The following is a 22,457-nucleotide window of genomic DNA, read 5'->3' as shown; positions in this document are numbered from 1 at the left end:
CAATGAATAAGCAGATGAGAGAGTGTCAGCCTCCCACTTTGGTGTCCTTGCGGACTTATCACGCACTTTCCGCCCACAAGACCACGCACCACCCACTCAAACCTCCCACCACCCACCACATGTGACTTGAGGTGCCCCGCAGCGCCAACAACTTTGACTCGGCAACAATTTATCACAGCCAATTTAACCACTTAAGTGCGAAAAAGGTTTCAGTTCAGCAGACTGAACTTCACGTGGCTCAAAAATGAAGTAAAGTGCATGTGAAATAACGTATTGCAAGAATTTCAGCCTGGAATCTGGCCACTGACCACTGAATGTGTATCTTTTATTTGTTTACAATCTGTTTGCGCAAAAGCTGCCGCAAGGCTTAAAAATCTGCATTTGCATTCGGACACCAGACGTGAATGGTGGGGCAGGAGAAATGATTCGAGGTCCTGGCGCATATGCAAGGACTAATTGAAAAAGGCAGTTTCCATACACGAGCACGTTTTCACTTTATAAAGAAGTAATTTAAAAATTCTTATTTTTCTTAAAATATATATATATATTAATTTAAAAAAATGTGAAAATCTTTTTTTTTCGAAAATTATTATTTCCAACTGTAATAAAAACTGGCACCGTTAGAAGGTGGTTACGTTTTTCTGCGATATCAAAGAATTTGAGGACTTGAAAACAAAGGAAAGGCTCCGATATTGGTTATGCATTGAAAAACATTTTAATTTAAGAATCGGAAATTTACTGACTGAAAACTAAAAAAATTAAAATCTTTTATTCCTCTTTGTTTCAAGATCAAAAGATTGTGCTCAAAAAATTACTCAAATCACATTGAGGACCGCGAAACTCCATTTCTGATAATAGAAATTTTCTCCACACGCGATTGTTGTTCCTCTGGGAAAAATATTCTCAACTAATTCCCTCGGGTTCCATTCTAAAACAACTGATACATTAAGTGAAGTATATTCTAATCGCACATTTGAAATTAGTTTTTTTTATTCCTCTCGGGGGAATAACGCAAACGTTTTAGGTTATTTGCTCTTGATTTTGAAATTCAGCTGGTCTCGAAAAAGGCTATTTAATTCTGTGTATTCCGACGAACGGCAGTCAGTCGAGATCGGCTCTCCGTGGAACAGCTTCCTTCGCCTAAAAAACGGCTGACTTTGAAATAGTTTCGTACAGCTTTTGTTCTTCTGATGCTGTTAAAGTAATTTGCTGAAATGTCCTAGTGCGACTCCAACGATACGGTAGAGATATAGCAGATCCGAAGACTGAACGGTTCCGATAATTATGTTGTCCTCGCAATTTGCGCCCACCTGGCTGGGAAGTATAGATTCAGGCAGCTACCGGACATATTTCGGGATCCGATAAAAAACCATCTAAGGGCATGTGTTTGCGAGAAAAAGTTGACCCATGGCAAGTGCAGTGATAGACTGAAAAAGAAAGTTTAACCTCGATATGAACATGGCTAACCAGGATCGCAAAAGTAATGAGTTCCAGTACTGCGAGGTTTGTCTTTTCTGAAAACAATTTTTCTTAATTTGAAAACAATTTCTATCCCCATCAGGTCTGAAGATTTTTCAAAGTCTATAAGGATTGCTGTGTATTTCCATATTTATTGAGAGGTTCGATTAGGGTAAGATCTTGTTTAGCCACATAATTACCAGTATTATTTTTGTCACCAGCTGTCTAGACTTTTTTTCTTAATATATGTATATCATTTAGTGGGTTATCGGTGTGTTAAAAATGTATTTTAGATCGACATAGATGTGTAAATTTATTTTTACTGCCTGAAAAGCACCATACCTCAAAGATTATCCATGACGGATTATTTACTTTAATATTTTGTGTCTTTAAAATTACAACTTCGTGACATGACAAGAATGCCTGTCGTTTGACATTTTTTTAAATACCATTTACTTTTCACTTTTGCGATTATATTTCTTTTATTTTCTTTACCCTTTTATACGAGTTTAATGTAGCCCTCGACCATATGCGAATCATGGTCTTAAGGGCTTAAGGGTATTGCAGGCGGTTCGCTTCAGCTGAATGGCACCAAATCGGCTTTCGCCGCTTTCTCTCTTTCAGTCACTCACATATATGTGTGTAAAAGTGCAAATTCATGTTTTGTTTGACAAAATCTGTATAAATCTAAAGGCCAAATGCCGGCAGTCAACTCGGCTCAGAGCTCTCACAACGGAGGAGGATTATAGGGGAAAACTGGGTGGGTTGGTTGGCATCGGAGTGCCAAGGATTCAGGAAGCAACGAGGTATTCGAAGCCATGTAAATGGATTGCCATGGGGCTTTTGGGTCAAACGGAATTAGCCGCCATTTCAGAGGGCAGATGGATGGGGATTCCAAGGACCAAGACGCGAACACTTGTTGCCCCGTGCCAGCCATTTTCACACTCATTAAAAATTTGCATAATTACGGCAGCCTCTCGGCTCATTAACACTTTGAAGTAGACAGGACTTTAGTACCCAGGACACTCATAACCAAATGAGCTTTTCATGAGGCCGCGAGAATGTTGAATTATAAATGCATGGAAATTAAAAACAATTACATGAAATTCCATTCTCCGCCGACCGTGCGCATATATGAACAAACAAAGTGGGCATAACGATGCTAATCCCTTAAGCCACAGCAAACTGTTCGCGTGGGCGGTGCGAAAAAGGGGCGTGACTGTCAAAAAAGGGCCATCAATTTGCATTGCGTTTGGCTCATTAGCGTCGCTGCCGCTGACCACTTGTAAATTTGGCATGTCTATATGGGATATTCGGAATATTTATTGCCTTGTGGATGGCATTGATGCACAGAGGGGTGATATTATTGTCTTATAAATATTTTAGAAACATTATAAAAATAAGAAATATATTTAATTAGAAGAGCTGCAAAAATAGACCATCATAAAATAGTAATTCTATAAAAGGATATGAGTAGAACTATCAGTAGAAAAATATTTCTAAGCAACAAATACTTCATTTCAAGCTTAAGCTTAAGTTAATGATAATTTTTTTATACCCTTGCAGAGGGTATATTGATTTCAGTCAGAAGTTTGCAACGCAGTGAAGGAGACGTTTCCGACCCCATAAAGTATATATATTCTTGATCAGCATGACTAGACGAGTCGATCTAGCCATGTCCGTCTGTCCGTCTGTCCGTCCGTTTCTACGCAAACTAGTCTCTCAGTTTTAAAGCTATCGGGCTGAAACTTTCCCAAAAGTCTTATATCTTTTGAAGGTAGTATATAAGTCGGAACCAGCCGGATCGGACAACTATATCTTATAGCTCCCATAGGAATAATCGGACAAAAAAATGAAAAAAAATTATATCTTTGGTGTTTTTTAGCATATAAGCTCCTAAGCTTGGAAATAACAATTTTTAAATAATTTTGAATTTTGAATTAAATTTTATCGAAATCGGACGACTTTATCATATAGCTGCCATAGGAACGATCGGAAAATTTGTGGAAAAATAATATGCAAAAAATTATAGCTTCGGTGTTTTTCAACATATAACCTCCAACGCTTGGAAATAACATTTTTTAATTAGTTCTGAATTTCGAATTAAATTTTATCAAAATCGGACGACTATGTCATATAGCTGCCATAGGAACGATCGGAAAACTGGTAGGAAAATAATATGAAACAAATTATAGCTTCGGTGTTTTTTGACATATTATCTTATACTATTGGGAATATCATTTTTTGTGTTTTTAAATTTAATAATAATAGCTGCAAGGGTATATAAGCTTCGGCTTGCCGAAGCTAACTTCCTTTCCTGTTTTGATTTATTTTTGTATAAAGATCTTTAAATCATTGAAAATACATTCAGTTAATTTAAATTTCCATTTATAGTCTAAACTTCAATAGCCCACCTCGTACGGCCCACCATTTGACAAAATAATGCGGTTTCAGCTCAGTTCGATGGTTCGCATATATTCGATAAGCTTGAATTACAACTATGAGAGGAGAAATATTTATTTAAAATATTTTCAATGAGACGATTGTTGCCATAATATTACGAGTAATTAAATGTCAATAGAATTAAGCCAGACAAAGTGGCACAAATATTGTAATAGAGCAAACAGTTATTTGAATGAGAAAAGCCATTGAAATATGGGTAATTCGGATAGAAAATAATATAAGGTTACACAATTACTTATGAACTAGCTTCGCTTTAAATTTAAGTCATTGATGTGCCATTGTCAAGTTAAGAAACAAAGTTATTGGCCAGAATTTTTGAATCTGCTGCGTGGCTAAGCCGTAAGTCCAACAAGAAAAATCACTTTTCTCCGCCAGACGGACGTTTTTGGCTGGCCTGGGATTTGCTTTCGATTTTCCATCGGCATCGCCGAATGATTCCCGCTTAATATGCCAAACACAATTTGACTTTTATTCAATATGCAAAAGATACGCGTCAATTTGTTGCCTGTCTGCAGAACTTTTTAATCTTGCCCAGATTCCCCATGACGCCTTTGCCTTTTCGATTCCTTAAATCTTCATTTTACGTGGCTGGCATTTACTTCTGGCTGGTGGCAACATAAAAGATGTTGTGGCCAGATTTATGTTGGCAGTTTTACAGTCATTTTAAGCACCACCCCGAAGAACAGCTACTTAAGACCGCGCGCGTTGAAAACTTTTGCAACTATTAAAGTCTTAAGTAGAAGTGGATAAAGAGAAGCTGCCGCAGTCAGCAAACTGTAAATGCATTTCCACACAAACAACAAGCATATCGCGTTGCAAGGGAAAACTTTTGCCTCGGACTGTTCTACTTATGCGGCCTGGCCAACACTTTCCGTTTGTTTGCTAGAGGACAAGACAAAAACTGACTTAAGCCCACATTCTAAGTACGATGTGGGTGGTGGTGTTCTTGTGAGTGGGTCAGAGGGTGTGTTTACTCCGGTACTACCAGGTGTGCTGAATAGAGGGGAGAATCTGGTTCACAAAGTCTTGAAAAATAATAATCTTGGGTCTTGCGGGACTCTATAAAGTTGAAAAGAAATATCTTGATGAATAATGTATTTTTAATTAAATCTACTATATTCATTAGGCGAAGGATCTTACATTTTATCAGAAAGCTCGTTCTACAGTAGGAAGATCATAGTTCTCAAGGCCAAAAAAAATACTAATCTGGGGTATTATGGAACTCTAGAAAAGTTAAGAAGTATTAAGTTTTTTTAGAATTTTCATATTATCATAAAGTTTATCCTGTGATGCGTTAAAAATATGGTAAATAATCATTCGCCACTGAGAATATTTTTTAAAATCATAATATTTATTTTTCCAAAAGCTCGTCTATAAAGATAGAAAATATATTTTTGCAGTTAAACTTTCCTCCAAGTATTCGGAGCACCACCTGATAACACTTTTTTCATCTCTTTGGGCTTAACATTTTTTGACTTATGGCAAAGGCAAACGAAATGTCAAATGATTTTCCAATCCCCACCCAGACTTTCCCGTAATATGCACCCTCTTTAGCCTTAAATCAATGTTGACAAAAGTTTTATTGGATAAGTTTGTTTAACGACAAGCAAAAGTAGACGCACACAAAAGGGCAGGTAAAAAGGCGAAAAGTTCTTCCTATTTTGTTGAAAAATCAAATTGAGCAAAAGTTGATCTTCGAAGTGGATGGAGCCAATGGAAACTGGTGGTGGTGGGGGAAAAGCCGGAAAAGTTTTTGCAAAAATCGTTGGACGCGGCAAGTTTGCAATTTGATTTGTGTTCAATGTGCGCGCAATTGATTAGCCATTCTGCGAGTTCATGATTATCCATTTTGTAGAGTAACAAATTGTAAAAAAACTGCTTGAATAAGAAATATTTTTCTTTTATATATCTTTTTTCCCAGATCCAGTCCCTCAGCTATATCTTCGATCCATTGAATGGTTATTCCTTCAGGCCATCTTTGCACTCGCCATTGGTCGACATTTGCTTGCAGACACATGCTTTCAGATGATTTTTTACCGGCTCCCTGGATACTCCCGGCAGTTCCCTGAATTTATGCTCTCCATTCAAGAGGACAGGAATTTCGAGCTAATGGTACTTATAGCAACCGTTCAGCCTTCGGATATGATATATGTCTTCAGTATCGAAGTAGTCACACATGGCTATACTCGTATTCGGTTTTCTTAGCATCAATAGATCAGAAATTGTACAAAACTATTTCAAAAACAGCCGCATTTTAGACCTCGGAAGCTGCTGCTTGGAGAACTGATCTCAACTGATTCAGAGATCGTAATTGAAATATCTAAAATATATCTTGCAAATTAAGTATAAATAAATTCATGTACTTAATATTGTATTTCATCCTTAAAATCTGATGTTAAATATCTGAATTTGTGCTTCTTAAATTAAATAACTGCCATTATAATTTCCACTGTGCACTTACCTTGGGTGTAAGCATCTGCTATCTTCATCTGCAAGTTTGCCAAGTGTGCCACACTGAAATTTGCGGCAAGGTCTAACAACTGTTGCAGGACTCCTAGGCCAAAACGAGACCCACACTCGGAATCCCAACTTCAGACCCTCACATGCATAATGCCATTGTGGTTTTCCGGCCGCAGACTCCTGCTGTTTAATATGCTGTTAAATTACATTAAAATTTGAAAAGAGTTGGCTGCCGTTTGCTGGCTTCCTGATAAGCGCATTACGAGGTGCAATCCCAGATACTTCTCGGCATACCCGCGTGATCCCATGAATAACCCAGTCGAACCGAGAACTCAATGGGCTTCAATGTCAGGCGGCAGTAATTGCCTGGCAAATAATTTAATGCGAAATCATGGATGGCATGCCACGCCTCAGGGGCGGGAGCGTGTTGCACATTTAAAATGCAATAACCGGATTAGATTGTGTTGTTGCCATATCGGCATGTCCTTTGGCCGCACTCCGTTGTTGCATGTTACTCTCGTATTTATAGAGTTTTAACGCAATCGCAATTTCGGTTGACATTTTGCGCTTTCGGCCATTTTCCCCATTTTCTATTTTCCAACTTGCCAGCTTGCCACAGCCTCTGGCTGTCGATAGAAGTCTACAGGTAGTCCTACCCCCGAAAAGTACCTGGATACTTCCCTTTCTCCCCCAAAAATGAGGCATGTGTGCCCCATTCCATGGCTGTCTGCTTTATGAAAAATGCATTTTGTCTGTCGTCGCTGGTCCATGAAGCGAATTGCGGCCGTGTGGCTAATATCATTTCATTTGGCTTTTGAATTCGTTAGTTGAAGTTCGCATTCCACTGGGGCATTGGCAAATATCTATTAATTTAAGTGGCTTAAATTGAATCGCCCTTATTGGCCACTAAACGCACAAATGGGGCTATTATTTGAAAATTCAATTTAGTTGGGAAAGTTTAGATATTGATTTAGATTTGATTCTTTACGGAGAACAAATTGGTATTCTTAAAGTTTTGTATATAAATTCTAGGTATTACCTTTGAATGAAATCAAGGAGAGTGCCAATCAAGCTTTAATAGTAAATCACACTTCCCCCATAAATATGGTTTCTGTCAGAATTTTTATAAAATAATTCTAGCACCGAAGTTTTTCCTTAATATTACTTTTTTTTCTTGCTTAGAATACCTAATGAAATCAAGCAGAGTGCTAATCAAGCTTCAAGAATAAATCCCCCTGTCACTTATTAAGCTCCAAAAGAAATTGTTCCTCGCAGATTGTCAAAAAAATCATTACATCCCCATCTCCATATTGAAAAACTTTTAAGAATAAATCTCATAATTTTGTATGCCATGTTAGGCCTTCCATCAATCAAAAATCTGACACTTGCAACACCTGTGGCTGTGTTAGCAGCAACATCCCTACATTTTGTCCTTTTTTTCGGGGCGGTATTGATGTTCAAACAAATTAAACCGAATGCAAATAAGTCAATTTGAAATGAAACACGAAGCGAAATTAATGTGCTACAAAATAAATACGACAAGATAAATGATTTTGGCACTGAGCTGGTGGCAAGTAACAAGATAAACTGATGGCGGAGTATCTCACGGATGTGTGGGTGTGCTAATAAAAATACACGAACACGAGTCCTGCGAAGCGTCCTTGCGAAATGTGTGAAAAACGCTCCTGGCTCTAGACTTTTCCGAATGTGTGTGTGTGTGAGAGTGCGGCACGTTTAGCATTTCAAAAGGCGTATTGTTTATTTTTTCCCTTTTCCCTTGTGTTTTCACATTCAATGTTATTTATCTGCGTTTTTCCTGAAAAACCACCCCACCCACCCAAAAAACTCCTGCGATCTCTTCTCCTTTGTAACCCAAGTTCACTTTCGCAGACCGCTTTTGTAGTTAACTTCTTTGTAGTTTCGTTTGCTTATTCATTTCCTTTTTGCCCACACACTCGTACACATGAAAAGTTATTTTTCCATCGCACAATGAAAATGAAAATGGGTGTGCTGAGCATAAGCGCAGAGCTGGAAAACTTGTCACGTGATAAACTCGGAAAGCAAAAGAATGTCACGTACTAAGAGCGCAGCGACAACCTTTGCCACTTAAAGTTTTAAGTTCGCTGCCCAGAAATATGTTTTAATTCCATAATCAGCTTGCACTTGGCCAAAACCCGAAATCAATTCCCCATTGTTAGCCAACTGTCCTTCCGAATAAAATATAAAATATAGGAAAATCCCAGCACTTCGGGGGGCAACCAAATGCTGGTCACGTAGAATCCCCCTTGGAAAAGCGGGGGACAGCTGTTTGGGTGCACTTAGCATTGCTACATAATTTCTGATGGCGTCATTTTAAGAATTATGAATGCCACGTGACTTCTGCTGGGCAAATAAAGGAACCCGGAAATCAGGCAACAGGATTTTCGGTGTTCAGCCAAGCCGGCATAATCGCATTGGGAAAACTGAGTCAGTGTGAAAGTAGGATATTGCTACAGAGCGTCTTTTTAAATTCAGGGGAATATTGAATTTGGACTGCGATTGGAAATTAAAGAACCCGAAGGATCTCAAAGGACTTTACGGCTAAATTATTATAAATGTATAGGTAAATAACCTACTTCAAATGTTTATATAGAGTCTTATTAACATACCCTATATATTTGAAAAATACCGCATGTCTTTATGAACATATTACCACTAAGATACGATACATTTTTGAGATGAGTAAATATGGCATAGAGTTGTAAAAAAAAAAAACAAAATATTAAAAAAAACCTCAGAATCTTTAAATTTATTTAAGTTTTTGAAGAACATTGGAGTACTTTTTTCAAGTTAAGATACTCTCTTTTCCTCATAAGTTTCCACATGGTAACAAAAGTACGTCTGTGATTTTTGGCAATGCTTAACGTTTCCCCCTGCTTGCAGGTGCATTTTAATTTATATCGTCTGGCTGAGGGCAACCTGCGCCAGAAAAACACCTCGGTGACCGGTCAAAGGTGTCACACATAAACCATTCAATCTGACAGTCAGCTGGGGAGATACAGATACGAGCTGTGAACCGGGGTTGGGGATATGGTGATATAGCAAAGCGATAGACAATGACAATGCCCAACGCTGACCGCAGTCAAACTTTCGATTTCACTTCGTTAACGTGGCGAGTTGGACACGTTTCCGCCCTTCCGCTCACCTTTTCGTGTTCTGCAATTTATTTTTTCTGCACATTTGTCGAGAGTTTTCCCTTCGCTCCATATTCATTTCGGTGGCGCAAATTGCGCACGAAACATGCGAGTGGTGAGTGCACAAAACCAATTTGTAATAAAGACGACGCTGGCGAGAAAAACAGGGAAAAAGCGCAATGCCTTCATTTCATTGTTCATTTTAGCTGTATGCGGTACTAGGGGATTCCGAGGGTATTTCGAGCTGTACTTGGGAAAATCCCTGATATTCTGAAAGTTCTCTAAACATTATAAGAAGATTTTTAGCTAAAAATTTTATCACTCTAATAAAAAAAGTTATTTTTAATTTAAACAAAGATTTTTGGAATAGCAAAAATAAAAATTTTTGATATGATTGATTGACAACTGAGAATTAAGAAGAAGACTTAAAACAAGTTTTGCAAAAACTAACAGAGAAAGAAAAAAAATTACCAATAGTAAAAATTCTTCAAGGTCTTTAAATACACAGACAGAATTTTGAAGTTCTCATCTGAGTTGAAAATGTTCTTGAATCAAATTGAATTGGTGGTACTTACATTGTATATCTCAACAACTACACTATTAGTCCAGTTAGTGGTGTGTACTTATTAAAAAGTTGCTAAATAAACTCAATTTAACTTTTTTCCTCTCACAATTTTGTTCTAATACTAAGAACATTTATACCAAAATGTACTTACCCGGTTTTTAAGAACAAAAGTTCTCAATTTAAGAACAATGTACTTGAATTTTTCTATCTGTGTAGAACCCACTCTGAACTCTTTATTTACATACAAAAGTACGGCAACGAAATCTTAGTTTTTAGCAGGATATCCCTCAGTCGAATAGTCTGAGGTTCTCCTTATAGAGGTTAAGGGATAGGTGTCCGGAATGGCTCAGTCGCACGGAGTGGGATTATGCGGCATCAGAAGATGTTGACACATCACGCAGCCGTCCTGGCATTTGAATGTTTTCAATTAACTTTATGTAGATAAATAGCCGCAACTAGCCCCGTTGGCTGAGCTATCTGAGCCAACTGAGCCAACTGAGCTGGCTGGGTTGGCTTTAAGGACGACCCGAAGGACGCAACAAAAATGAAACATTGCACGGCTGTAAATTACGGTAGTGGCGGGGGAAAAAGGGGGGCAGCTGGCGGAAATTGCATTATCAGCGTCAAAAGGCAAAGGCACTCGCTCGTGCCCCCTTTGGTGGCATGTTTTGCCGCCGGCTGCTGTTGCTGCCACTTCCTGCACTTCCTGCCCGCCGAGACAATGAGTTGTGATAGCACAACTTTTGCAGCGGCGTCGCGCGTTGCGCATAATTACCGCTGGGGCGGAATGGGTTACTTTCCCATTTCGCCCGCCCAAGACTGATGAGCTGTTTATGACTTGACGCTTTCGCAGTGCATTTAATACCGTTATTGTGGCACATTTGTAACTAGCAGTTAATAACAGTGCACCGGGAAAATAAATTATTTTACTCAGCAGAAAGAATTTAATTCATATTTTTTTAAGTTTCAAAATATTGAGAAAATAGTACCTTCGTCATATAATATAATCAAATATAATAAATCAAATATAGTATGGTAGTAAACTTTACAATTTTAAGACTAACATGTATATCGCTTTGTACCTACATATATTGCTAGCTTTTTAAAGGATTTAGAAGACAACAAAATCGTTACTCTCACTACAAAATATAAATAATCGTTACCATTTTATAGAATTTGTACTTGTTTTTATACTAGTCTTAATATTTTTATAGTGATTTTACTATTTTATAAGATGAAAAGAAAAGGTATACTTAATAATATCCTTCCTTATTAAAATGAGTTTTGATAAAATATTTAAAATAATTTTTAATGCTTTTTATGTGTTCTTAAATTTTATTTTCTTTTATTTTAGTTAAGCGCCATTTTTGTTCTTAAAATGGCTTCTGGAAATACCTAAAATATTTTGTTTCTCTGTTCGGTTGCAGCTGCAAAATGGATTACGCTCGCTGGCCATTGTTCATCCCGTTTATATGAAATTTTAATGAATTGTAAAGCCAGGACATCTTGGAGCAGCACACATGTGCCGTCGCCGCTCTATCAGACAAACATTATCGCAGTCTCCACTTCAAGTTCAATAAAGTTGAGTGCCTGGCACAAATGGAAATTTTACGCATACCCATCGAGGCGAAAGGAAAGTGCGGGAAAGTGCCCTTTAAAATCACTTTATTACGAAGGCGTGTGTGTGGGTATTTTTTGCACCCCCCACTCTCGGGTGCGGACACATTTGTTGGGGGCGACAATTTATAAGAAAATTCCTATCGAACTCCGGCATCGTTGGGCAAATGTCTTTCGGCCGATAAAAAGTCACCAGGCACGCGCTTTAATCATGAAAAATCATATTGAAAATACCGGCTCTGCACATGCTGATAGCGGGAGGCGTTAGCCAGATCGTGGGCGTGGCAGCCATTAAATGAATATTTCAACAAATTTGCTTTTACAAGTATATTTAAGGGCAGGCCAACGAGACTTGTGAGTCCGCACGCAAAACAGCTGCACAATTTCCGTTGAAAACTTTGCACTGCAAAGTTTTTGTGTGCGACTTTTGACAACAACATTTGGTATGGGGCAAATAAGTTTGGGGAGTGAATGGCTATTAAATACCCTAATTTGAAATATTATAATTTAGTTTTTATTTCATACCTTCCGCAACAAAATCAATCTTTAATATGAATCATTCCAGGATCAAACTATAATAATATTGAACTATTGTTAAAAATATAAAAAATATAATAAAAATTTATTAATTATGTATTAACTTTAATAACTAAAAAAAATATGTTTGCTTAGTTTGGCGACCTATTTATACAATTTTTTTTCAACTCGAGGTCAATCGTCTAAAAAAAACCGTCTAAAAAATATTTTAAAATATATTTTTATATATTTGTTTAGCACATTAATTTCTCATATTTCTTGGATCTCGAGACCTTTGTTTCGGCCATAACGCCCTGAATACCCTTCCCTGACAAGTTGGAAGTTTCCGCAGCATGCATTTCAATTGCGTAGCCGTCGCAGTCGACATTTACATGGCAAGTCATTGACCAAAGTGTGGCCCCCCGCCGTTTGGCCACCCACTGGCATGAAAAGCATCCTCATCCTCATCCACTTCCACCGCCTGCTCAGTGTCTTACATCTCTTTGACTCTAATAGATTTTAATCAGCCGCAGGACATGCGCCTGGACGACAAGGACAACGACAACGTCGACGACATGCTGTTAAGGCCCCGAAACGCTTGGCGACAGTCGAAATTCCTGCCCAGAATCCGATGAGAATCGCCGGGGGCTGATCAGGCCGCCTCGCCTTTAATTATCCCAGTTGGGGAATTAAAAAGAAATGAAATACTTATATTTCGGCATTCATATCGCATTGTTCGCATTTAAATTAGAGCCCACAAAAGAGGGCTTTGTTTTTAGCTAAAGGCTTTGGGAATTTCTAGTGTAAAAGTGCCAGTTTAGACATCGTTTTTCCACACAATTTCCCGGCCAACAAAAAAAATAAGAAAAACCTTCGGGGCAGCGCACACACACCTCTAATGAGCCACTTCACATCCTTGAACCGCGCTGCATTTTCCAGCACTTTGACACGTTCCATTTTTCTCCAGGAGGGTGTGCACTTTTATTTGCGTAATTGGCCAAATGCTGAGTGATGTGGCCGGCGACTTTATGGCTGAAACAAATTTAATGCCCTTATCGGCATCCGTTCTTGGCCATAAAATGACCCGCTTTTCCCCATTTTCATCCATTCCGTTTCCATTGCCAATAAAAGTGTCACGAGAAATGCGTGTAATGAGCATCGGACTCGGGGACCCCGACTTCTGTTTTCTGACCGACTGACTGGCAAAGTGTTTTAAAATGCAAAGTATCATTATTTGTGGGCATCGTTAAATTTCATTTAAAGCTGCGGAAGAGGAGCCAACAGATGACCCCGCCGGGGGTCACATCCTCTGCTCCTGGCCGCGCTTATCTTGTCATTGTCATCTTTATTGGCTGCCATTATCGTCCTGCGGGTGTCCATAATTCCGCATGTAATTTGATTACCCACACAACCCACAAATTGCCACGCCTGCCGGTATCAACAACTTCATCAGCACTTTGAGGTCACTTTCAGGGTGGAAGTTTCAGGATTAAAGTGGTAAAGTTGGGACTTAACTCACGTCACTATTACTAATGAGTAAAGATTGCACACATTTTTCAGAAAGCAGCATAAAATTAGGGTATTTTAATTTAGTTCTGATATAATAGATATTAATATATTAATCCAAATATTATTAAGGGAACGGAACTTCGTATGTGAGAAACTTCTAGAAATATTCTTGTTTTCTTTTTTGTTCCTAATTATTTCCATTAGACACGTTTTCATCAGTTTTTTAAGGTATCAAAGCGATATACTTAAGATTAGATTTAAAAAATTTTTATTCTTCCTCAGACTAATAGCCCATTTGAAATTCTCGTGTAAGCTCATGCAGACGCATCCAGAACATGAAAACAAAAGCCGCGCAGACTATCTGTGGAGAAGGGTTATCTTAATTTCAGAACTGGACAATCTAAATATCCGACTTTCTAATACCGAAGCCGCCGTGTTGACCATGAACCAAATATGAATGACGGCATCGGACAGAGCTGGCGACAGATTCGCACAGACTATCCACATAATTATCTTAAACAAACAGAACACTACCAAAACGAACAGCAGCTGAAAGCATCTGCAAATATGAATGTTAATGATTCAGTACAACGTGGGTAGGACCTACCATCCTAATAATTACGATATGATTCATTATCGCTCCATAAACTCCCAGGGCCAAGAAAAGAAGCGCAATGAAGCAGGCCACCAAGTTTACGGTTAGTATAACCTGCTTGGAATCGCTATTATTATACATTTCCATGCTAGTTAGGGCCTGCGGGTTTGGTCATGCGTATTTGTTTAATAAGCACCAAGTTGTCCAACTCACTATGTTTGCGGCGATTGATAACAGCAGTGCGATCTTTAATGCAATCGGTGGGCAAACGCACATCCTAATGAAAATTGTATAAAATATCGAAAAGAGATGACAAATTTTTCATGTCTAGAGTTATAAAAAGAACAACTAGTTAATTTCGATACATAAATTTGACTTGTAATGGTAGAATAAACGTATATAACATATTTACTTAATATAAGAAACTAGCCTTCCTTGTTTTTAACTGTGGTTGGAGAGATGTTAACCATATTTTGACTCCATCAAATTATTTTATATATTAAAAATATAAAAAAATGAACAAAATTTGTTTATTGTACATCCGCGGATCATAAAGGTATTCATTCCACTTCAAAATCGGGATATGATAACTGAAATTAAGTTTTGGCTTCCCATCATCAAAGCCATTGGAAATACAAAAAACGGAACATGGAAAAAAGTTAAAAATATGACACCCAATTTGAGTGTAGAATTTTAGAGAACTTAACAAAAAAATCATAGAGGTATCCCGTGTCTAAATCGGGTTCCAATAACTCAAGTTATGAAATCTAGAAGTCCAGTTTTGGGAATCCGTTCTGAAAACCATTGGAGTTACGGAAAAATCGAACATGAAAAATGGTTAAAAATTTGACCCTTATAAAACAGTGTTATTTTAATGAAAACTATCAGAGAATTCAACCACAAGCTCGTAGAGGTATCCCACGTCAAAATTGGACTACAAAAACTCAAGTTACTGAATCTAGAAGTGCTGTTTTGGGGTCCCCTTCTAAGAGCTATTGGAATTACGGAAAATTCAAACATGAAAATGGGTTAAAAATTATACCCTTCTTAAAAAAAACAAATGTAAAGTAGAGCATTCGAGAATTCAGCCACAATTTTAAAAAGGTATTTTAATTTGGGGTCCAAACACGGAAGTAATGAATTTATAAGAACCGGACTAGTTGTACTATTGTCAATCATGAGAGAGAGAGAGAGCAGCAAAAAAAATTGAAAATCCGACTAAAGGTTATTCTCTAAAAAAAATAAATATGTCTTAAGTGTTGTAGTTTTGAAAAACAAACCATGTTGATCCTAACAGCCAAATTGTCATATCATAACCCATACTTGGTATGTGGTGTTGATAAAAATGTGACAACTTTTCCAAGTACTGCTAGTTATTTACCAGTGCTAAGCCGCAAGATGTCTAAGTGGCGAAAGGAAGGATGGAGGTCCTTGAAGTCCTGCCACATGTGTCGCAGTAGCAGGGACGACAAAGCGGCCACCAGCAATGCCAACAACAGTGTTGACAATTTCCAGTTGAACGCACAAAAGCCCCCATCCTTGGATCCCGTTTGTTGTTTGCCGTCTTGTATCTTGTATCTGGTATCTGGTATCTGCTCGGTGTGTCCTGCCTCTCTGCTAAATAATCGCCACAATAATCTGTCAACGACAGCTGCTGATGTCATAAAAACCTTTTGAAGATGTCGTTGCTGGAGTCCCCTTGTTGGGGCCCCAAAACAGGCTAATGATAATTTGCCACAATTTACACTCAAACCAGCCGCAGCAACAGGACCTCCTGGCTGTGATAAAATCATTGATGGAGCTAAAAGCTAATTGAATGTTAATCGCTTGGCATTGACATTGCACGTGGCAGCAAAAGACGGGGTTGGTAGAGCAAAAACCGGGAAAGTCCCAGGAAAAATGGGAGAAATAGAAAACTCCCCACCGAACATTTTCCCTAGATGTGTGCCCTGCGATAAAGCTCAAAGGTAAGCGGTCAATTTGCATAAAGTGATGATAAATCAACAGAAAAAACGAGCTTAAAGTTGCTTCCATTTCCCCCTTAGCAGCATTTATTTGTTTCGCCACGCGGAGCAAATAGAATACAAACAGTCTTTAAATTAAAAATTAAATTTTAATCCACCTCAGAATGCGTATTATCAGTTGGGTGGAGTGGAAATTGTGGAGATGAGGAGGGTTTTCTCTTTCTGTCTGCTTCTATGACATATCGCGATGGTGGGTCTGCTTTTATTTCTTCTACTTCTGCCCGAGTTGGTCTGGTATTTGTATTCGCAGCATCATTGAATTAATTTAATATAGAGAAAACAGTAAAATGTTGAAGTTTCGTATTAAAATTTACACTGCATTGCCTTCTGGAATTTTTATTATTTAAATTTTTTATAAATTAAATTATTTTGAATAGTAACATTTGTGTTATTGCTGAAAAAACGAAGGGTTTTAACTAGGGTCCCCAATTCACGCCGAAATAAAAATAACAACAACGAAAACAGTGGCCCGAAAACATGGCAACAAATTTGCATTTTCTGCTGGCCAAATGTTTCAATTGCATTGCATGCAAAGTGCGGCTGGTCCTGACAGAAGACACATTAAGTGCAGTCACAGTCCGGCAGTTATAGTCGCAGTTACGGATACAGAATCCGGACCACGGGACGACCCTTTTGTGGTTCCGTGGAGTCAAAGTTGCAATAGAAATGCTGGCACAAATGTAAATTCAAACGGACGGGCACAACAGCCACAGCAGATGCATCAATTGTCTAATTGTTTGCCGAGACATAGTCGTCATAATGTCCATCAAAAAGCGGGGAAAGGGGGCCAGGATGCCGAGCGTCCTTGTTCCACAGAAAGAAAATTACACTGAAAAAAGTTAGGAAGCAATTGGAAATTGTCTGTCTATATATTTTTATACAAATAACAATTCTAATAGTCGTATGACGACAATAAAATGCTCACTAACTGACTAGATATTTTTAATCAATTTATATTTTTACTATATATTATATTCTATTAGTATTATTATTACTATATTTATATATATTATATTCATCTTTATTTCTATAGGCTGGCTAAATTTTTATAAATAAATCCGTTTAGTCAATTTAATTATATTTTTTTTAGTTAGGTATCTTAAAGTCTTCACCATTTTATTTCAGTGGCATATTGTGATTTATTGTGATGATAATCTTTAGATTGTATTACCTTCCTCAATATTTATATATTTTCCTTTTAATCAAACCTCTTATTTATAAAGATTTTTGTGATAGCATTTATTTTTTCCTGTGCAACTTTGGCTATAGGAAACTGTGTCTGTGACGGCGTCTGGAGTGTCATGCCCGGCATGGACCCGTGGGATAGGTAAATTTGATTTATGACCTATTATGCGTCTTATGTCCAGCCATAATTTAATTATAGCAGGACACACGGCCAGCCAGTCAGACAAAACACAAAATACCGAACGGCAAACCCACATTGTCTGCAGTTTTTCAGCCACATGCACAATCTGCCACACATAATGCTGTTATTTAAATCATGAAAATTCGCTTACCTAAATTGCATTGCAACAATTGCAGGGATGGACCCTGCAATTTGCCCCCACTGTCAGTCTCGTTTTGTGGCAAAAACTAAAGCGACAATCTCAAGCCGAAATGTAAATGTAATTAAAGTGCAGTTAGGCTTTCATTTTCGGGGGGAATGGTGTGTGAGTGTGCTTGGCATGCGAAATGAAATTGAAATAAATTATTGACTAATTGTCAACTCAGACGAGGACAATCTGGCACATTTTGGCATTTGGCATGGGGCGTATGCGCAATCAAATCGCAAATCAAAGCTCCGGGCAAGAACAACAAATGCAGCTAATTTGTCTGGCAAAAATTCCAAGACAGGGTCCTCGTTCTACGTCTTTTTGGACACGTTTTCATTTAATTTGATTGTTATTGTCTGGCCTGTCAGTTGGTCTAGAGGGAATTAATCAGCTCCATTGCATGTCTCATTAGTGTCATGTCATTAGCAGGCCAACAAAACTAAACTGCTAGTAGTATCATATTTCTTTGATTGAAAGGGAATTTTAAAGGCTACACTTTGTGGTTAAGACCCCATTCTTCTTTATTTGAAGACATAACATAATTTTCATGATGATTTATGATTGAACTGAATTTTGAATTTGAAATCAATTTTTAAAAAATCAAACCACCACAGAAGATATACATTTTTTTGAGACTTTCACTTGAAAACCCCTAACAAAATGTTGTATTTTGTTTTCTAATTTTTTCTGCTTTCAAGGCATTATTTAGTCAACATTGAATTACGTTTTCGTTGCCTTTCTATTCAGTTGATTTTTTATTTGTAGGCTGAAGTAAAACGCGTAAAATTTTTTAAGGTAACAACTAAAACCCCTAAAAATTCTAGTGCAAAGGTAAAGTATCGCCACCTATGGTTTGAATTTCCCTAACCAATACTGCTTCTTTAAATAGCATTTTAACCTTTTTGTTCATTTATTACCTCACTACCTATACATCATATGTCTTTCATTATGTAACTCGATCGTTATTCAAGCAATCCCGCTAAAATATCACTGTCAAAACACGCATTTGATCTGTTGCCCTCCCCCGCTCGTTGCCGCCTGTCAATGGATCCAATTGAACCCATTTAACTGGGTCCCATTAATGTACCACATAAACCCAAGACCACTCTAGGCAAATGTCAAGATTAAGCTTCGGGGGCCGGCTTGTAAGCCATTTATGCGGCGCTGCGGTTATGCGAGCATAAATATCCGTTAATTAACTGACAATAATTATAACAAGTGCACGAGTGGACCAGAGGTTATTTTTCCCTCCGTCTTCAAGTGGTTTGTTGGGGGAAAGGTGTGCGAAAAAATATTAAATCCAATTAAAGAGCCATAAAACACGACCTGCCAGGCCCCCGCAGCAGCTTATCACAAATCCGCTTACCACGCCCCCCACTCAAAGTGAGACCCCATTGAAGGCCGCCCCAGCGGTGATGATGATGTGGCAGAAACCAGTCTTTCGCCATTGTTCCCCGGAAGGTCTAACATCACTCAGATCATGTTAAATTTGCAACAATCGATCTCCGTCTTTATTGACCACCAAACATTAACAATTGCTTAGGCTAAGAAAGGCCAAGACTCATTTAGAAACCCCAGTGGGTTCCGAATCCATCGAAGCTCATGTGCGACACACTCTCGGCGGGGGAGTAGTGGACCGTCTGGGAGCTGCCATAGCTGGAGACGCCCAGAGCGGGGGCATTGTGGGTGTAGGTGGTGGCGGAGGGTCCGTGGTTCACGTTGGTGGTGGCCAGTGGTGCGGCATAGGACACGGTCTTGGCCAGAACGGGAGCGGGAGCAGCATAAACTGGAGCGGGGGCAGCATAAACAGCCTTGGCCACAGGAGCAGAGTAGACAGTCTTGGCCAGGACAGGAGCAGGAGCAGCATAAACTGGAGCATGAGCAGCATAAACTGGAGCAGGAGCAGAGTAAACGGCCTTGGCCACGGGAGCGGAGTACACAGTCTTGGCCAGAACTGGAGCATGAGCAGCATAAACCTGAGCAGGAGCGGAGTACACGGTCTTGGCCAGAACTGGAGCTGGAGCTGAAGCATAAATGGTCTTCTCGACGACGGGAGCAGGAGCATGGACCAGAGTCTTGGCCACAATGGGAGTGGCCTGGGTGTACAGCGGAGCAGCAGCATAAGTGGTCTTGGCAATGGCCGGAGTGTAGACATTGTTCTGGATCCTGGTATCGCTCTTCCTCACACTGGAGTACGGGGTGTCCACCGCCTTCGAGTAGCTGGAAACAGTGCCTCCGAAGGAGCGCACCACATTCTGCTGAGTGGAGGCAACGGCATCCACCGAGGGATTGGCAATGGCCACATGGCTGGCCAAGAGACCGGCATTGGCATAGGCCACCAGAGCGCACAGAGAGATGAGGTAGCGGAAAGCCATGTTGATTGGTAACTAGATGACTGGACGGTCTGAAAGACTGTGAATTGTAGTTGAAGGCAGGCTGGCTGGGCTGCGACTGATGCTGATTTGGCCAAAATGTTGCGGCTTTTATACGCATCCGACGCGTGCCAATTTCTGTTGGTTTTTGGTGATTTTTTAGTAAGTTTTTGGTGATTTTTTTGGCTATTGAACTGCCCACAATGCGATGGCAGTTCACCTGCGCAACCGCTGGCTAGCCAATTTGCAGGCATAAATGAAACGCGGTAATTAGGTGGCGGAGTGAAGTGAAAAAGCTTGAGGGCCCCAGTGTAAAATTAATAACAATTTGCCAAAAAAAAAATAATACGCAAATAGAAGAAGCGAAAAGAGAGCAGAATTTGTGGCAGTAAGAAGCATCCCAAGTTGGCAACACAATTCAATTTGGAGCAGCGTCAACTTTGGTAATTTCAATAAATATTCATCATGCGCCCGTGAGCAGCAGAGCAGGAAAATTCATTTTCCAAACTTGGCCGAAACGAAAAGAAAACAACAAGATGGGGGAAAGCAGCGGAAAAAGACGAAGTATTAGATGCCCTTTTCATCATAATATAGTGGCAAAGTTTGGCAAAAAATATAAATACATTTATTTTCTATAGATTTCTGATCCTTGTTCCTAGACCAAACCAATTTCATTACCACCTTTTTGAAACCTACCTAAACTTTCCATCTCCTGATCATTAATTTCAACTTCGGATCTCCCTTCTTGAAGGGCAAAAAACTTCTTTGCTTCCCCCTACCATAAAAAAACAAACAAAAATCATAAACAACTGACTCCAAAAAAAACCACTGACACCCCTGCTGATAAAGTTGACAGCAACAAGGAGTACAAGGAATATAAGGAACATCCCCTTATCGAGGGGTTGCCTCATATTTGCTGCTCGAGTGGAACTCAATTTAATGGAAAAGCACGCCGGGAAAATAAAAGTTTTCCCCCTGTCGCTGGAAAATTTATGGGCTGCTGATAGTACGAGTATTCAAAATAATTCACTTTCCTGATACCGAGGGTGTGGTGTGGGGCACTTGAGCTGGCCTCCAATTGAGACAGAGATGGAGCACGGAAAGAGGGAGAGAAAAGAGCGCAGTCATTTGTCGACCCATTGAACCAGTTTCTTTGGGGCTTAGGCCTAAGTCAATCTGTCATACGAGCACACATAATTATTACTTACCAGCTGGCCGTGAAATTTGGCAAGCCATTTGCGCTTTTTGGCTATAAAAACACGCGATTGGCAAGAGTTTAGCATCAGTAGCCACTGCAGCTTACTACCAACATCAGTTTTGAGTTACCAGTTAATTTCCAAACTTTATATCCCATCTTAAAAATGGCTTTCAAGTACGTCCTGTTGTCCTTCTGCGCTCTGGTGGGCGTGGCCAGTGCTGGTTTCCTGGCTCCGGCCACCACCTATGCCGCTGCCTATCCCGTGGTGGCCAAGGTGGCTCAGCCCCACTACGATGCCGTGGGCACCACCCAGCAGAATGTGGTGCGCTCCTTCGGAGGCACTGTGTCCACCTACTCCAAGAATGTGGTCACCCCCTACTCGAGTGTCAGCAAGGTGGACTCCCGCACCACGAACAACGTCTACACCCCGAAGACCCTCTACTCCGCTCCTGCTCCCGTGGTCACCAAGTCCTACTACGCCGCTGCTCCTGCTCCAGTGGTGGCCAAGACCGTCTACTCTGCTCCTGCTCCGGTTTATGCTGCTCCAGCTCCCGTCCTGGCCAAGACTGTCTACTCTGCTCCCGTGGCCAAGGCTGTTTATGCTGCCCCAGCTCCAGTTTATGCCGCTCATGCTCCAGTTGTGGCCAAGACTGTCTACTCTGCTCCAGCTCCCGTTCTTGCCAAGACCGTCTACTCCGCTCCAGCTCCAGTTTACTCTGCTCCAGCTCCAGTTTACTCCGCTGCTCCCGCCGCCTTCGTGAAATACTCGCCCGCCGCTGTGGTTGCCCATGCCAGCTTCGATGGATTCGGCTCCCACTGGGGATACTAGGGTGTGAAGACCCAACCTTTGTTGACACTTTGTTGATTTGTCCGTACGAAATAAAGACAGTCTGTCTGTAGAACATGAACTTGCTTTTTAACTAATTATAATTACCAGTAATTACAGGTGTGGGA

At 39.7% G+C, this 22,457-nt stretch overlaps 3 protein-coding genes and 1 long non-coding RNA gene across 10 annotated transcripts; 2 read left to right on the top strand and 2 right to left on the bottom strand.

Moving 5' to 3' along the window:
* The first annotated feature begins 1,116 nt into the window (after window positions 1–1,116).
* LOC119553845 lies at window positions 1,117–6,375 on the top strand. 2 transcript variants are annotated; one of them, XR_005219787.1, is made up of 4 exons: window positions 1,118–1,241; window positions 1,328–1,503; window positions 1,562–1,630; window positions 5,843–6,375. It is a non-coding gene; the product is annotated as an uncharacterized LOC119553845 (long non-coding RNA). The 2 variants fall into 2 exon arrangements; XR_005219786.1 differs by having other exon boundaries at window positions 1,117–1,503; window positions 5,843–6,374.
* Window positions 6,376–13,657: 7,282 nt separating this feature from the next.
* Window positions 13,658–14,721, bottom strand: LOC119554396. Of its 6 annotated transcripts, none has more exons than XM_037865281.1 (4): window positions 14,570–14,721; window positions 14,369–14,515; window positions 14,175–14,310; window positions 13,658–14,122 (listed from the first exon to the last, which is right to left on the bottom strand). In XM_037865281.1, exons 1-4 carry the CDS (start codon window positions 14,630–14,632, stop codon window positions 14,076–14,078), a joined length of 393 nt encoding a protein of 130 aa, XP_037721209.1. In that variant the 5' UTR covers window positions 14,633–14,721; the 3' UTR covers window positions 13,658–14,075. The 6 variants fall into 6 exon arrangements, 4 of the variants coding, with proteins under 4 accessions (XP_037721209.1, XP_037721206.1, XP_037721207.1 ...); XM_037865278.1 differs by having other exon boundaries at window positions 13,658–14,118; window positions 14,185–14,310; XM_037865279.1 differs by having other exon boundaries at window positions 13,658–14,118; window positions 14,185–14,310; window positions 14,369–14,470.
* A 4,777-nt stretch (window positions 14,722–19,498) lies between these two features.
* On the bottom strand, window positions 19,499–20,308 carry LOC119554018 (cuticle protein LPCP-23). Its single transcript, XM_037864734.1, has one exon. It carries the CDS (start codon window positions 20,306–20,308, stop codon window positions 19,499–19,501), a length of 810 nt encoding a protein of 269 aa, XP_037720662.1.
* Window positions 20,309–21,666: 1,358 nt separating this feature from the next.
* On the top strand, window positions 21,667–22,332 carry LOC119554751 (cuticle protein 76). Its single transcript, XM_037865779.1, has one exon. It carries the CDS (start codon window positions 21,667–21,669, stop codon window positions 22,330–22,332), a length of 666 nt encoding a protein of 221 aa, XP_037721707.1.
* The last annotated feature ends 125 nt before the right edge of the window (window positions 22,333–22,457 follow it).

Source organism: Drosophila subpulchrella, chromosome 3L (assembly GCF_014743375.2).
Source record: "Drosophila subpulchrella strain 33 F10 #4 breed RU33 chromosome 3L, RU_Dsub_v1.1 Primary Assembly, whole genome shotgun sequence".
Classification (NCBI taxonomy): domain Eukaryota; kingdom Metazoa; phylum Arthropoda; class Insecta; order Diptera; family Drosophilidae; genus Drosophila; species Drosophila subpulchrella.
This window is presented reverse-complemented; position numbering and strand designations above follow the sequence as displayed.